The 15,100-nt window shown below is 40.7% G+C and overlaps 1 protein-coding gene across 1 annotated transcript; it reads right to left on the bottom strand.

The window, feature by feature from the left end:
• Window positions 1-167: 167 nt before the first annotated feature.
• Window positions 168-12,979, bottom strand: LOC138975994 (uncharacterized). Its single transcript, XM_070348789.1, has 4 exons — window positions 12,592-12,979; window positions 10,374-10,555; window positions 7,745-7,849; window positions 168-5,939 (listed from the first exon to the last, which is right to left on the bottom strand). The coding sequence occupies exons 1-4, from the start codon at window positions 12,832-12,834 to the stop codon at window positions 5,864-5,866; spliced, it is 606 nt and encodes a 201-aa protein (XP_070204890.1). The 5' UTR covers window positions 12,835-12,979; the 3' UTR covers window positions 168-5,863.
• Between the last annotated feature and the right edge of the window lie 2,121 nt (window positions 12,980-15,100).

The raw sequence follows: 15,100 nt of genomic DNA, 5'->3' as shown, positions 1-15,100 counted from the left end.
GTTTGTGTTTGCGCAGTATGTGTGTGGGGGGGATGAGTGTATCTGGGTTTGCGTGTGTGTTGTGTGTTGTCTTTTGCTTTCGTTTACAATTATTCTCTAAGCCTGAAACCTTTATCCTTATGTAACTACAAACACTCACGCATTCATATTTACTGTTGAAGATGGAAGAAATTTGCTAGATTTATTATTAGCATTCCCGTTTGGGATAGAATTCCATGCATTTTTCATGAAAACTACACTTTCCTATATAAAATTAAAAATTTGCAGTAATAAGCACCTTTACTTTAGGTCACGGTTCACTCACCGCAGCATCAACATTTCAAATCAATACTCGTAAAACATTGATCAAGAATAAAATGATCAGACAACTGCCATGTATGACTGTCCATTATATTATAAGGTGAAGGGGTCAAATTATTCTTGTGGTCCGGATATAGCTATATCCCCAGTCAATGCTGGTCCACTGGTGCCATTCGAAACTAACCAGGATACATATTAAATGATGCGTTCCTCACAAACTAAAATGCAGTGACAAAACTTGCCTTATTTGTGTCAAAATAAAACCCACCTGATTGTATGCCCACATACAGAGAATTTTGAAACCATGTTCATTTCAAAGAGACACATACAACTGTATAGTTTTGTTCACATTGTCATCCCCTGCAAAAATCGTACTATTCTAAAAGGTGTTAAAAAAAGACGTTTTCTGGAGTATTTGTGATAGAAGCATATTAACATGTAACACAACCTGATCAAATGATCAATCACAAACCAGTCTTGAATATTTTGGCAAGAATACTGTAAGAATCATTCAGTTTTCAATGTCCAAAACTTTCTGCAACTCGGTCATAATGCAGAAGGAGGCTTCAGCAGAGAGTTTAAGACTTGCAAACATTATGTATCTCAAACTGACATGAACAGACTATGATATATACACATTTCAAAGCCTCTAAAAGCAACTCACATTCAATCTACGGCGCTCAAGCACACACAAAAAAGAAGCTATATCAAGTCGGGTACAGTTGGAATATAAAAGGTGATTGCGTTAAAGCCATTGTAACAGTATTTACAAATGAAACCACCAAAGCTGCAGATAAATACAACTGCCTTGGGGGGGAAAGCCTACAGTGAAAGTTGTGTCTTTGTCAAATGTGTGACATTTTGTTGGTATGCTTTTCTACCCTTGCCTTACGATGCTTTAGAGTTTTCCCAGCATCCCCTGCCACAATATTCTTCCCTGTGTCTTACAAACCACAAAAAAAGAGCACGAAAGCTGTGCCAATTTGAGCAATGGTAGAATCATATCTCTGCGTTACTGCCAATGATGCACACAATAGACCAATTCCGTAATGATAACTCTTGTCTGGTTTGTATGTGTTTTGAAAGAGTGAGTACCCTTGCATTTGCGCAGACAAACTTTGCCATGTACTTCACAAATGCAAGGGTACTCACTCTTTCAGAACCCGTGCAAACCCGACAGAGTTATTTCCGAAAATCATCTATACTGTTCAAAAAAAGAAACGCATAGCTTGTAATATTTGGTTAATTTAGTTATATGGCTACAAGGATATCCACCAAACTGCAGAAAATGTTTATCTGGTCGTCGACCTTTCGTCCATTGCCACAAGTGAGCTCTGCACGTGACGCATGCGTTATCAGTGGCTACAATGTCAAAATTGCTCATTTGGCATGACCACTCGTCATGCTTCAGTGTAATCTCGTGAAACTCGGGGAATATTGAGCTCTCACCATGTCTTCCAAAACCCATAAAAGCGGATTGTTCGCCACAAAGAAATCAGACGACAATTCAGCGACGAAAGATGGCCCGATTGAGCAGAGAAGACCGCCAAATTGCATTGGGTCGTTTACAAGCAGGCCAAAGTCAAAGTGCAATCGCCAGGCACTTCCACGTGTCCCAGAGCACCATCAGTAGACTGTGGGTCAGGTTTCAAGCCACTGGCTCCGTTGCTGACTTGCCACGAGCGGGAAGACCAAGGGCGACAACTGCTGCTCACGACCGCTTCATACGGCTCCGCCACCTCCGGAATCGTTTCCTGTCGGCCTCATCTTCTGTCCAGGCTCTCCCCGGGCCACACCGATTATCGGACCAGACCGTGCGGAACCGCCTGCATGAAGCTGGTTTGAGAGCTCGCAGACCTCACAGAGGAGCTGTCCTCACCCGCCGCCATCGCCAGAACCGAGTGCAGTGGGGCAACCAGCACCTTCGCTGGACCGTCCGGAATCACTGGAGACACGTGTGGTTCAGCGACGAGTCCTACTTCCTGCTCCAGCGACATGATGGTCGGAGGAGGGTCTACCGGAGAGTAAACGAACGTTACGCGCCCAACTGTGTGGATGAGGCACCCGTTCATGGTGGTGGAGGCGTCATGGTGTGGGGGGCGATCAATACCGCTGGAAGGAGCACCCTGGTGCACGTCCAAGGGCGCATAACTGCCCAGCGATACGTGGAGGAAATTCTGCGCCCACACGCCCTTCCTCTTCTGGCTGACCAGGATGCCATATTCCAGCAGGACAACGCTCGCCCGCACACAGCACGACTCACCACCCAGTTCCTCACCGACCACCATGTCCAGGTGCTTCCCTGGCCATCCATGTCGCCAGACATGAACCCGATAGAACACCTCTGGGATGAATTGGACAGACGTGTGCGCAGGCGAGAAGAAGCGCCGGCAAATCACCGCGATCTATTGCAGGCACTTCAGGAGGAGTGGGACACCATCCCACAGCAAGATATCCGGCATCTGATCCAGTCCATGCCCAGAAGGTGCCGGGCAGTTGTTGCTGCTCAAGGCAGTCACACCCCCTACTGACTTGACAGCCTCGGCACCCAATCGTATTGATTGACTGATTGATTTGAAGATGCAAATGAACTGTGTGTGCATTCAACTGTGTCCATACCAAATTTCAAACAAATAATCTAAATATTGGATTTTCTGTTAATTTTTTCGAAAAATAAAACAAATTTGGCAAGTAGCAACTATGCGTTTCTTTTTTTGAACAGTATATTATCTGCTCATAAAATTCCCTGCCATCATAATGCACTTGTACTCTGAAGTAATCCAGAATGCATCAAGACAACAAATAAAGCATTAAGAAATATGGCAACAGCTTGTAAATTGTTAAGAAAAAAACATGATGGGACTACTAAATGTGGTACTTGAAAGGTTCCACAAAGGGGGATGAAAAATATGTTTGCGCCAGTGACAAAAATTAAGCCCCCCAAAGTACAAAGGAAATCCAAGCTTATACTTGTGCATATTTATTGTGGAAATTTGACTCACTCACTTGAAGTAACCTAAACTCATTATAATATATGAGTAAATACTCTTATAAAATAAAATAAAGAAAACTATTGAGCATGCCTTTACATGAGGCTGTACAAAAATGTTAAAAAAAATAAATAAATAACAGAACTTCACAAAAATGTCCACCGAACCATTAGTCACTTTACAGACACAAAATGCAAAGATTTGTCATCACCAAACATCGTTTTTACTTTTTCAATATTGCACAAAGAATATATGAGAGCAAACTGAAAAAGATTCAAAGAGGAAAATTAATGAATTTTGACATTAACCATGTGCCTATATTGTTCTTATTGCTCAAGCCAAAAACCAAGGTAAAAAAGAACACACTAAAGAATATTTTTAAAGAATAAATAATTACAACAACAGATTAACATAAGTGGGAAACAGACAAGAAAAAGAATGCTTTTTTTCCCAATATCATATATGACAGCAAGTATTAAAACACACACATGAAGCACTAAATTAGGCATACAGATAGACCATGTACAGCACATGCCAAACTGATCATGACAAAAAATGTAAGAAAAACACAAAACCAGTAGACGGGTAGTTGTTTGTTCACTTACAAGAACAAACATATCTGTACAGAGTACATAAGCAGATACACACTACATGTGTACATGTATCATTATAATAAGCACCAAACAAATGCAAGTATTTAGCTATGTGGTTACATATGTACCAGCAAGTGTGTAAGTGTGCTTCATGTATTTGAAGATGAAAACAAGCATACATGTATTTTTAACAGTCAGTTGAACATCAAGCCGACAATAATCATAAGAGAGGGGGAGAGACAGACAGACTGACAAGGCGTCATGCAGAATGAAACTGAGAGACAGACTGAACGAATGACTTGGTATGAAACAAAAACTGGAACAGAAACACAGGGCTTTAGAAAGAAAGACAGAAGGCAAGAACATTGACAGTCATTGGAACACAAATAGCAATCATGGCAATCAGAACGCAAGGGAAAAAGTGTCTCTGCCACGTTCATTGATTCAGTCAAATGCCCACCGGCCACAGGAGTAAAAGTAAAAAGAGTGACCAACAGCAACCGCCACTGTTAATCCAATATGAGCACACATATGAACAAAACACAAGTTTGCACATCCATACTGCATCTTCTTCTTCTTCGTTCATGGGCTTAGACTCCCTTGTTCACTCATGTTTCCAGCATGAGTGGATTTTTACGTGTATAAGTCCGTTTTTACCCCGCCATTCAGGGAACATACGCCGATTTCGGGGGAGGCATGCTGGGTATTTTCGTGTTTCTATAATAATAACCCACCGAACTCTGACATGGATTACAGGATCTTTTCCGTGCGCACTTGGTCTTGTGCTTGCGTGTACACACAAAGGGGGTTAAGTCACTAGCAGGCCTGCACATAAGTTGACCTGGGAGATCGAAAAAATCTCCACTCTTAACCCACCAGGCGGCAGCGACCGGGATTCAAACTCACGACCTCCCAATTAGGAGGCCGACGTCTTACCACCTCGCCCGTCCATACTGCAACATGACAAGCTATAAAACAAAAATGTCCACAGTCACATGTGCTGATCACATGATCCGCACAAACCTGAAACATACATTATGCTTTTCCACCACTGCATTTCAAATTGTAGCAAGTGGCGATAACTATTTACAAATGTAAGTATTGGTTACAAAGACAAATACCTTTCAACGGCATGGTACAAAAGCGTCAATGCTAAAAATCTCGGCCTTTAAAAAAAATACTGATTTAATGCACTTGAACGGAACTCACTTGAGATTCTAAAATGCCTCTACGGATCGGGATGAAATTTGTATTAATAATCAAAGTTCCATAATTATGAGAACAAAAAATCAACATAAAAGTGAGCTTTTCAAGATCGAGTATATTTGAGCGAGAGGCATCTTCACGACACCAATATTTCATTTGGGGTTACACTACAGTTATCCATACAAAGTCAAACACTGTTTGAAATTCTGTGTGTTAGCAAGTCCCAAAATTATAGTTCCCCAGAAAAGATAAATGTTAAAGCAAGTCCATTTTCAGTTCATGTGGCTTAGCCAAGTTTACTTTCTGTTTAAAAAGTCTGAATTTTGCAGGTAAAAAAGCTAATTATTAAAATTTCAACACATTTTTTTTAAGTTCATAGTTTCAGTCTTCTTGTTCCTGGCCTTGGTCAATTCTTTTTGTGGTCACATTTTGACCGATATATATTGTGAACCCAGGTCCAACTTGACCTAATGTCTTCTGTGTCTGGGAACAACAATGCTCAGTGCTGTTTACAATATACTCCTGTTAATACATTTCCAAAATGGAAAAATAAACGTCTGAGCAAAAAAGCAAAACAGCACTGCAGCTGTTCAATACACGCCAAAACCTGCAGCCAAATTTGTCAGCTGTGTTCGAGCGATTGATACAGTGTTCCATACATCATTCTTTCAATAGTCCATAAAATGCAGCACTTTCAACGTCCGCGAGGTCATAGGTCGAATTGAAGAGAAACGTTGTACAACTGGGACTGAATCTGTGTTTCCATCAGGCACACTACAGGTTGGTTGTGATACGACGTCTGGCACTGCGGGGCGTCTTCAGACTGCCATTTGTCAGAGGAGGAGATTTCCTGGTGGAATAAAATAACAAGAACATGGGTATTCAACTTCAAGGACTGTGAGTTCTAAAAGTGAAAAAAGTAATGAGTAGCAGGGGTGGACACTAACTTATTTGGCCTGGGGCCAGCCACACTGGCCCCAGAGATGGAAATTGCTGGGGCGGAAAACAAACATCTGGGGCCCACTCTCAGTATTCACGTGCGGCAATGCATTGTCTTTTTTTCTTCATCGTACTGAAGCCAGGGAAATTCTTTCAACCATTTGACATTGAAATTACGACAGCGCTTTGCGCTTTTGGCTGCATCGGTCTCCTTTTTTCGTTTCTCTCCACCCTGTTCTTCATCTTCATTTCCATGTCTTACACCAGGGATGTGTTGCCACATTTTGCGTTTGGCATTTGAAGGCGATACTTATCTCTCACGCTAAAGAGCGCAATCTGGGAGTTATTTCCCTTGCGGCATTGTCCTTCGACGATTTCAATGGTTTTTTTTCTTGACGCGGCATTGATTGTAACGCAAATTTCAGTGACGACTTTGACTGGCGATTTTTAGTGATTGGCTCTGGCATTAGAATGTTCGGTTTGTCATTGTTGGAATTTATCCTGGGGCGGAGTGGGCCCCAAGCTTCGGCAATGTTTGGGGCGGAACACAAAACTCTGGGGCGTTCCGCCCCCTGCCCCCGCTAGTGTCGAACCCTGAGTAGTAAGATCATTTTAATTAAGAGGAAGAGTACATATACATGTACTTGAAACAAGAGAAGAAGGCTCCTTTTCAATAACAAAAAAACAAACACATTCACCGACTTTCTAGGAATCTCAACATGACTACAAAAAACTTAATTAACACTACATCACAATAAACACACTCTTCTGGGTCCATATTTTCTCTTTTGATAAATGTAATTTGTAAATTTATGAACCAACACTGAACCATAGTACAAAACATTTTAAGAAACCACAGTCTTTGAAGCATCTTAAGTTTAAAGCAAATACTATCTGGTTAGCCGACCAGTACATGTACAGGGCTCCCAAAATGGTGCTTCCTTGTGTCCCATAAGAAGTAGAACTAGACCTAGAAGCTGGCAAAAAAACAAACAAGAAATTCATGGAGGGGGTCCCACAACCCACTAAACACGAAAAATGGTGTCCCAGGACGCATTTCATATTCTGTGTGATGCGTACTGTCTGTTTTCAGAGCAAGTGCTGGAATTGAACTTGCGCTAATTTCAGGAGTTAATCTAAACGATATAACCATATTTTTGTACCTGCAATGTGTGGCCCCTCCAATGAGAGGACACCTCCCTTAAAAGGACACATTCTGAGGTCCCTTTGTCTATTATCTCTACCAAAACATACCTGTCAGGACAGGCCACCTGCAATGTTGGGACACTTTTGGCTGGCCCCAAGGGTGTCCTTTCATCGCAGGTACCACTGCAGTGTTTTTGTAAAAGGCTTGAGAACTTCCAAAAGTCGGTACCCCCATTGACATGAGCGCTCTAAATATCGTGTGTTGGCGAGGAAAGTTCCTTCCGAAAGCAAGAATATGAACCTCCTAGTCTTTGAACCCTCTAAAGTCTATGGGGAGCCGTGATGTACATGTATTACCAAAAAAGTCAGAATACATCCCACAAAAAGTCAACTACAGCAAACAGTTCACGTAAACCTAATAACATTATTTTGAAACAGCAGCGAAAGGCAATCAAAACGATGGGACTACCCTTTTGATGATTTACTATGTTTTCAGGTTATAACCAGGAAAATACTTGAAATAACCAGTTAATATAAGAGCTGTAAAACTGAACATAATCAAACGCGCACCTTCTGGACTGCAGTGTGTTGGGAGTAAGAGTAGCCAGGGCCTGCATGTTGGCTGTCAGTGCTTCAACCTCTCGCCTCAGTCGTGTGGGGGTCTCCAAGCTTACACTACAAACAGTTGTCAAAAGTGGTCAGCAAAACGCCCAAACACACTTTATCAAAATTTGATCGAAACCCTCAACAGCGCATAGAATATGTTTTTCTTTCTGCTGCTCACATAAATAAGTCATTACATGTAGTACTATTACTATTGCACAAGTTCTTCAATACACAACAAAGCATTTAAATCACCAAAAACAAGATAACAGTGGCGTCCCGTTGTACATAGAAAGACAGCACTGACACAACAAACAGTCATTCTACAGGACAAATACCTGCCGATGGCTAACTCAAAAACATACATTACATCAGACCTGATTACCACTAAAATTTCCTGGTGTACAAATGAGGCTAAAAATGTGTACAATCAGAATGTTAAGGTGTACAATTCATTCTCGCGGTACACACTGTGCTTTATTCCCCCCTCAAACCCCATTATTTAAAGACTGTATATATACATGTAAGAAAGAATTTGTGCTGAAAGTAAATTAAACATTTTTGTTGAAAACAAAAACCCATACACTATTAGATATTTGAAAATGTGACACAAAACGAATGATAGAAAAACATAATTTTTATTTTTGACCTCTGAGGAAAATTTGCATCAGCTGCTGTCAGCAGTATTGAGTCAGCCCTTCATTTCTGTCACTGCACTGGTCAGTATTTTCTGGTCTCATACAGTCCTCTTTACACATTGCTTTCTAGGCTCACACAGTCCTCTTCAGACTTATATATTTTTTTATAATTTTTTATTATATTTTGTTTTTGTTTTTGCGTATGATTTTAATGTCTGGCGTATAATCGTACAGCGGTCTTCAATTTCGTAAGATTGTACGCAAATTTTGTACAGTAACCAGGTCTGTAACATACATACATACACACAACCTGTGAACATTTCTTTTGTGTGAAGAGTGAAGTTTTAACCAACTCTAAACTTCACTTATTTTAGGACATGTTTTGAGATATCTTTGTGTCTGATAAAGATTAATTCATCAAAAATTGTCATTCTGCACAAAGAGCACCAGGTTGTTCATCTTCGGTATCAGTCAAAGTATGGGAATGGTCTTACCCCATGTAAAAATAATTAAACCCTGACCAGATCTGAGACGGTAAGTCAAATTTACACAAGAAGGGCTACATGCCTTTTAAGTTAAAGTAAGTCCAACTACCAAATTCAAAACCACACCACTAGTTGTAGTACTTTTAAGAATTTGAACCGCACTCACATGACTCAGAGTATGCCCCCTTACCCTCCCTATCACCAACAAGCATACAGTGGAAACCCCTTTTTAAGACTTACTCCTTTTTACATTTAGTCAAGTTTTGACTAAATGTTTTAACATAGAGGGGGAATCGAGACGAGGGTCGTGGTGTATGTGTGTGTGTGTGTGTGTGTGTGTGTGTGTGTAGAGCGATTCAGACCAAACTACTGGACCGATCTTTATGAAATTTGACATGAGAGTTCCTGGGAATGATATCCCCGGATGTTGTTTTCTTTTTTTCGATAAATACTTTTGATGACGTCATATCCGGCTTTTTGTAAAAGTTGAGGCGGCACTGTCACACCCTCATTTTTCAATCAAATTGATTGACATTTTTGTAAAGCAATCTTCGACGAAGGCCGGACTTCGGTATTGCATTTCAGCTTGGTGGCTTAAAAATTAATTAATGACTTTGGTCATTAAAAATCTGAAAATTGTAATACATTTTTTTGTTTATAAAACGATCCAAATTTACGTTCATCTTATTCTACATCATTTCCTGATTCCAAAAACATATAAATATGTTATATTTGGATAAAAAAAAACTCTGAAAATTAAAAATATGAAAATCATGATTAAAATAAAATTTCCGAAATCCATTTAAAAACAATTTCATCTTATTCCTTGTCGGTTCCTGATTCCAAAAACATATATATAGATATGATATGTTTGGATTAAAAACACGCTCAGAAAGTTAAAACGAAGAGAGGTACAGAAAAGCGTGCTATGCAGCACAGCGAAACCACTACCGCGCTGAACAGGCTCGTCAGTTTCACTCCGTTATGCACAAGCGGCGGACTACGGTCATTGTGAAAAAATGCAGTGCCTTCAGTTTCATTCTGTGAGTTCCACAGCTTGACTAAATGTAGTAATTTCGCCTTACGCGACTTGTTAAGACCTTGTTTTCTCAGACTTTCTGTTCATAACCTCTGACAAATTACCCCCATTCCAAGACCCCCTCCTTTTTATTTAAGACACAATTTTCGCAGATTTTTTTTATTCTACCCCACCTATGTTGACCAAGTTTGTTTAAGCCGAGACTAGCTGTGCTGCAGCAGGTCACTCAGAATTGTAGTAACTGTGTAGTAACTGTATCAACACGCTGGAATGCAGGCGTTAGATGGACGTTACAGGAAGCGACTGAAGCGAACAGTCTGAGCGCATATATATATCCGCACCTGGTCAGATAGAGCCATATGAGTGGGTACAGATATATCCGTACCTGTGAGACAATGAGTTAAAATTGGGGTACATGTACCATCAGTACTCACACAGTCCTGATGTTGGAGCGTCTGGACACCCGACCCGCGGCTCTGCCAGGCGTCTCAATGTGAAAGGGAGAGTACATATCCACTTCTTCCCCATTGGCACCCTTTTTGCGGTTGGTGGACCGAGATGGAGTTGTGTTGTACTCTCGCAACGGCTTTAGTCTTCTCGTTGATGTCCTGAATTTCTGGAAGAACAAAGAAAGAGTGTATACATTACATTGTTGTTGTTGTGTACTTGTGGCACAGTGAAATAGTGGACATAGCAATATTTTGAATGCTGTCATTTAAATGGTAAAAGACTATCTGTGTCGGTTAGAATAATGTGTGTGTGTACGTGTGTTAGTGTTACATAGCCCGTTGTTCAACATAAAATTTAAATACACAATAATATATGACAATGTTGTCTATGGCTGTCAGTTGAGCTTTTATTAGACTAAGAGTAAGACGGTACAGTGGAACCCCTTTCTAAGACCTCCAAATATCTGAGAAAATCAGGTCTTAAAAAGGAGGTACATGTCTTAAAATGGGGGTAAATGTACTGAGGTAATGAACAATTTAAAAAAGCCAGGTCTTAAAAAAAGGGGGGAGGGGTCTTAAATTGGGGAACCCTCTTAAAAGGGGGGTTCCACTGTACATGTAAATCCATCAGAGAGTGACACCTGGCCTTTGCACTGACCAGCAGGCCACCTGGTGGGCAGGCAAGCTGGACTCCACTTAGTGATAGCATCTTCACCTGCAGACCATTGAGTCATAGATTGTGAATGTGATAAGCCACCAGTCAACAGGCTGTGGTTCACAATCTCAGTGCTAACACTACCACCATGTTTTACTGTTCTGTGGTAAACAGATTATAAGACTGTTAGTGATATGATCATGTGTGAAAACTAACAACTCAGCCATCAAATGCCTCTGGGATAGTAAACTTGATGGAAACCATCTGATACCAACTGCACAAAGCGGCCTACACTTACTGTTACAACTTGCAGTTACACCAATACATGATTTCATTCCTAAAATCCAAGCTCTACTTCCTGATTTAAATGTTTGTTTGTTTTTCAACAAAAGAAGATTAGCACAAAAGTCTGTGTTAACTTAATGTACCAAAAAATCATTCCAGAATTGTGTTCGAGTCAAGCATAACATTAACAATAACAATTAACATCATCTGAGAATGTTAAAAAAATCCAAAACCCTGTTATTCACTTATTGTTATCAATATCAGTATCACAAGCGTTAATTAATAATAGTAAGTATATTATTAATGCCGGGTTAGAATTTGCATTTTGTTTTATTAAGCGTTTATTAGAAAAAAAATCTGAAATGCTGGGCATACAAGTTACAAAGTTTTACAAGTCAGTGGTCACCCAACACGTACATGTATGTATTTGATTTAGGCAGATCCAAATGCACTAATCACTCAGTCACTGCAAAATGATCTATGTGTACCACATGGTGTGAGTAAGAAGTGCACGGACTGGATACAGTATGCACAGGAGCTAGATCACAGCTACTGAGCCAGGACTAGAACATTTCCCTCTACATTTCAAAGGCTTTTTGAAAAGTAGGCATGTTGCAAAGACCATACTTCACTTTCACCTCTCCAGAGCTTGCGACTACAACTAGCATACATACTAGCTATAGAGCACACCCCAGAGTGACAGCACCCATAAATATCCCACATGCCACACCACAATGACTTCCCAGCAGCACAGGAAATTGAAACTGTATTTCAAGCTTCCCTACCCCATCTAACTCCATCCCAGTCCCACCCTGACATTTCAAATGAGTAATCACTTCTGCAACAGACAAACCACATCCCTTCCTTTCCTCCCTGCTAGTGCTACTCAGCCTACTGTCCCACTAACCCAGTTGGGCCAACACTGACACAGTGACAGTGAAAACCTGCCAACTCTCCAGCATTTGAGTCTTCAGTACTCCGTGATTATTTTGGTCCAAAGACCAAAACAAATTTATATTATCTTTAATGTACACTTACACTGACTGCACAGAAAATAATGCCGTTAACTGCACATGTAGCCTACCCAGTCAAATGCATCCGTGAAGCTTGAATGAGTGTGACCAGTGTGACTGAATGAGAAAGAACGGAACAGGCACACACTTTATCTCAGTATGACTCAAACACCAGCCACAGTCACATGTCGGTCGCTTGACAGAAAATGTTTACAAGCATTGACATTACAAAGTTTTATCAACCACTGACCTGTCTGATGGTTCCAACGGCATCTCTCACTGATCGGGTCACCTGAGAACCACGACGGAAAATCGCGGATTCACGTCTGCTGGGATCACTGAAGCTTGAAGACACTTTCTTTTCTGTTCCACATTCCTCGGAAGTTGCTCGTTTTGACTTGGGCGTGTGGATGTAGTCATTCTCCTTCTGTTCGAACATCGAGTAACGTCTCCGCCTAATCGAACTACGGAGAGCCTTCTTGATCGCCGACATGATGCTTGATTGCGATAACGAAGCGTAATAAGTAAATTAACTTCCTACCGAGAGCGCTTTTTAGCAGGACTGTTTGAAACGACCGCCAAATGGGAAACATGCGAAGAACGAAGACATCAACATTAGTCACGTGACAACAGTAGCGGCCCCCAAAGTTCACGAATCACCGTGTGCAAAGACAACGCACGGCGGAAACGAAAGCACAAGCGCAGCCTGCAGTTTCACGAGAACCAAAAACACGAACATTGCAAGCGTAAGAAATAAAATTTGAAACATGGATAATAATAATAATAATAATGATAATACGAGAATTTATAACGCGCACATATCTCACCACAAGGCGACTCAAGGCACACTCATATCATACACATTCTTTCGCATTAACAACTCATCATGCACACTCATCATAATAATAATAACACGAATATTTGTAACGCGCACATGTCTCACCAACAGGCGACCCAAGGCGCACACACACTCATTCTGCTCAAAAACGTACATCTGAGTGAATTGTTTTGGATGACTGCATAACTTAAATTGACAACAACAACAACAAACAAAAACATACTCTCTCAATTGCTTTTGAATGAAAGTCAACTTGGTTGCATGTTTGTTCTGCGGCTTGGGCCAAGCCTTGAATTCAGTTGTACAGCCACGGTCATTTCAAAGTTACACCAGAAAAGTAAATTTAAGGACACTATTCTTCAAACACGCTCATGTAGCCCATAGAGTATAGAACTCTAGCCCGCCAAGTACACTAACTGACTGATTGTCTCAAGTTTTTTCTTCTTGTTTAATCATGTTTTTAACCAGAGCATTTGATTCAATCAACAACAGTGGATCATCTACCTAACAGGCGGGAAATTAAATCATCCAGCAAATAATAACTGAATAAAACAATGGCAGTATGAAAATGTATTCATTTAATTCAATAGTGTGAAATTCTATCTATGTCTCTGTGTGAAATAAACATTAGATGTAACACAAAGATTTAACCAGTCTTATACGTTTTTGTTCAGCGGCCAGCACCCGTCTCTCACTCTCAATGAAACAAGTTCTTTTGGCTTTGCTGCTTCAATCTGTTAACACAATAGTTAAAGCTCGTCAGACAAAAACAAATAACTGATGTTGAAAACAAAACTCGGCAACGCTTTCATTATAGTAGCCTTTTCAGACAGCAATATGAATTATTGTCGGGATGCGAAGGGAGATCATTCACGCTTGCTCAGCCCTTCGCGTATTTTGTCCTCCACTCGATCATCCACGAAGAAACATTCACTGAGCTAAACCTCTCACAAGATCAGTTGATTGTCTTCATGAATGTCCAAACTCCTGTACAGCTCTACCGTCACCTGCTGCGATGTGTCAAGAAGCTGCCAAAGGAATCGCAAGATTATTACAAAAACTACGCAAGACAGGTAAGTGCAGGTCGAGCAGACGATATAAATATAGTTATACATCGATATATTTTACAACTCTTTGCGCGCGCACACGCTCGCTCGCATACACACACGCAAGCATGCACGCACGATCACACACACACACACACACACACACTTAATATTTCTTGGAAAGTGATTTGTGTGTGTGTGTGTGTGTGGTAAGGTTTGGACCGTGTAGATAAAGATGACGATATAAATTGCAAACAATCATCTCTTCTAGCAGGGACCTATATTTATGCTTCTAGCACCTCTGACGCATTCCACATTTAGAGAAGTTTCTTTTGTCCGCCAAATCATGAAATGGCAGTATTCTATCGTATGAACAGCCTGACACACTCACACAGCATTAATGTGTATATCAGTGAGGTGTTTATACATGAATGCAAACAAAATGTTGATCATGATACACTTTATAAAGAGGGTGGGTGGGGTCCAAAGTAGAAAACCTATGTGTTTTGTCAGCGTGTGTGTGTTCCTGTGTATGTAAAGTTTGAGGCACTGTGACTGTTAAAGGCCTCCTTTTAATTACATTTAGTCAAGTTTTGACTAAATGTTTTAACGTAGAGGGGGAATCGAGACGAGGGTCGTGGTGTATGTGTGTCTGTGTGTGTGTGTTCTGTGTAGAGCGATTCAGACTAAACTACTGGACCGATCTTTATGAAATTTGACATGAGAGTTCCTGGGTATGAAATACCCGAACGTTTTTTTCATTTTTTTGATAAATGTCTTTGATGACGTCATATCCGGCTTTTCGTGAAAGTTGAGGCGGCACTGTCACGCCCTCATTTTTCAACCAAATTGGTTGAAATTTTGGTCAAGTAATC

The sequence above is a fragment of the Littorina saxatilis genome, linkage group LG9, assembly GCF_037325665.1.
Source record: "Littorina saxatilis isolate snail1 linkage group LG9, US_GU_Lsax_2.0, whole genome shotgun sequence".
In the NCBI taxonomy this organism is placed as follows: domain Eukaryota; kingdom Metazoa; phylum Mollusca; class Gastropoda; order Littorinimorpha; family Littorinidae; genus Littorina; species Littorina saxatilis.
This window is presented reverse-complemented; position numbering and strand designations above follow the sequence as displayed.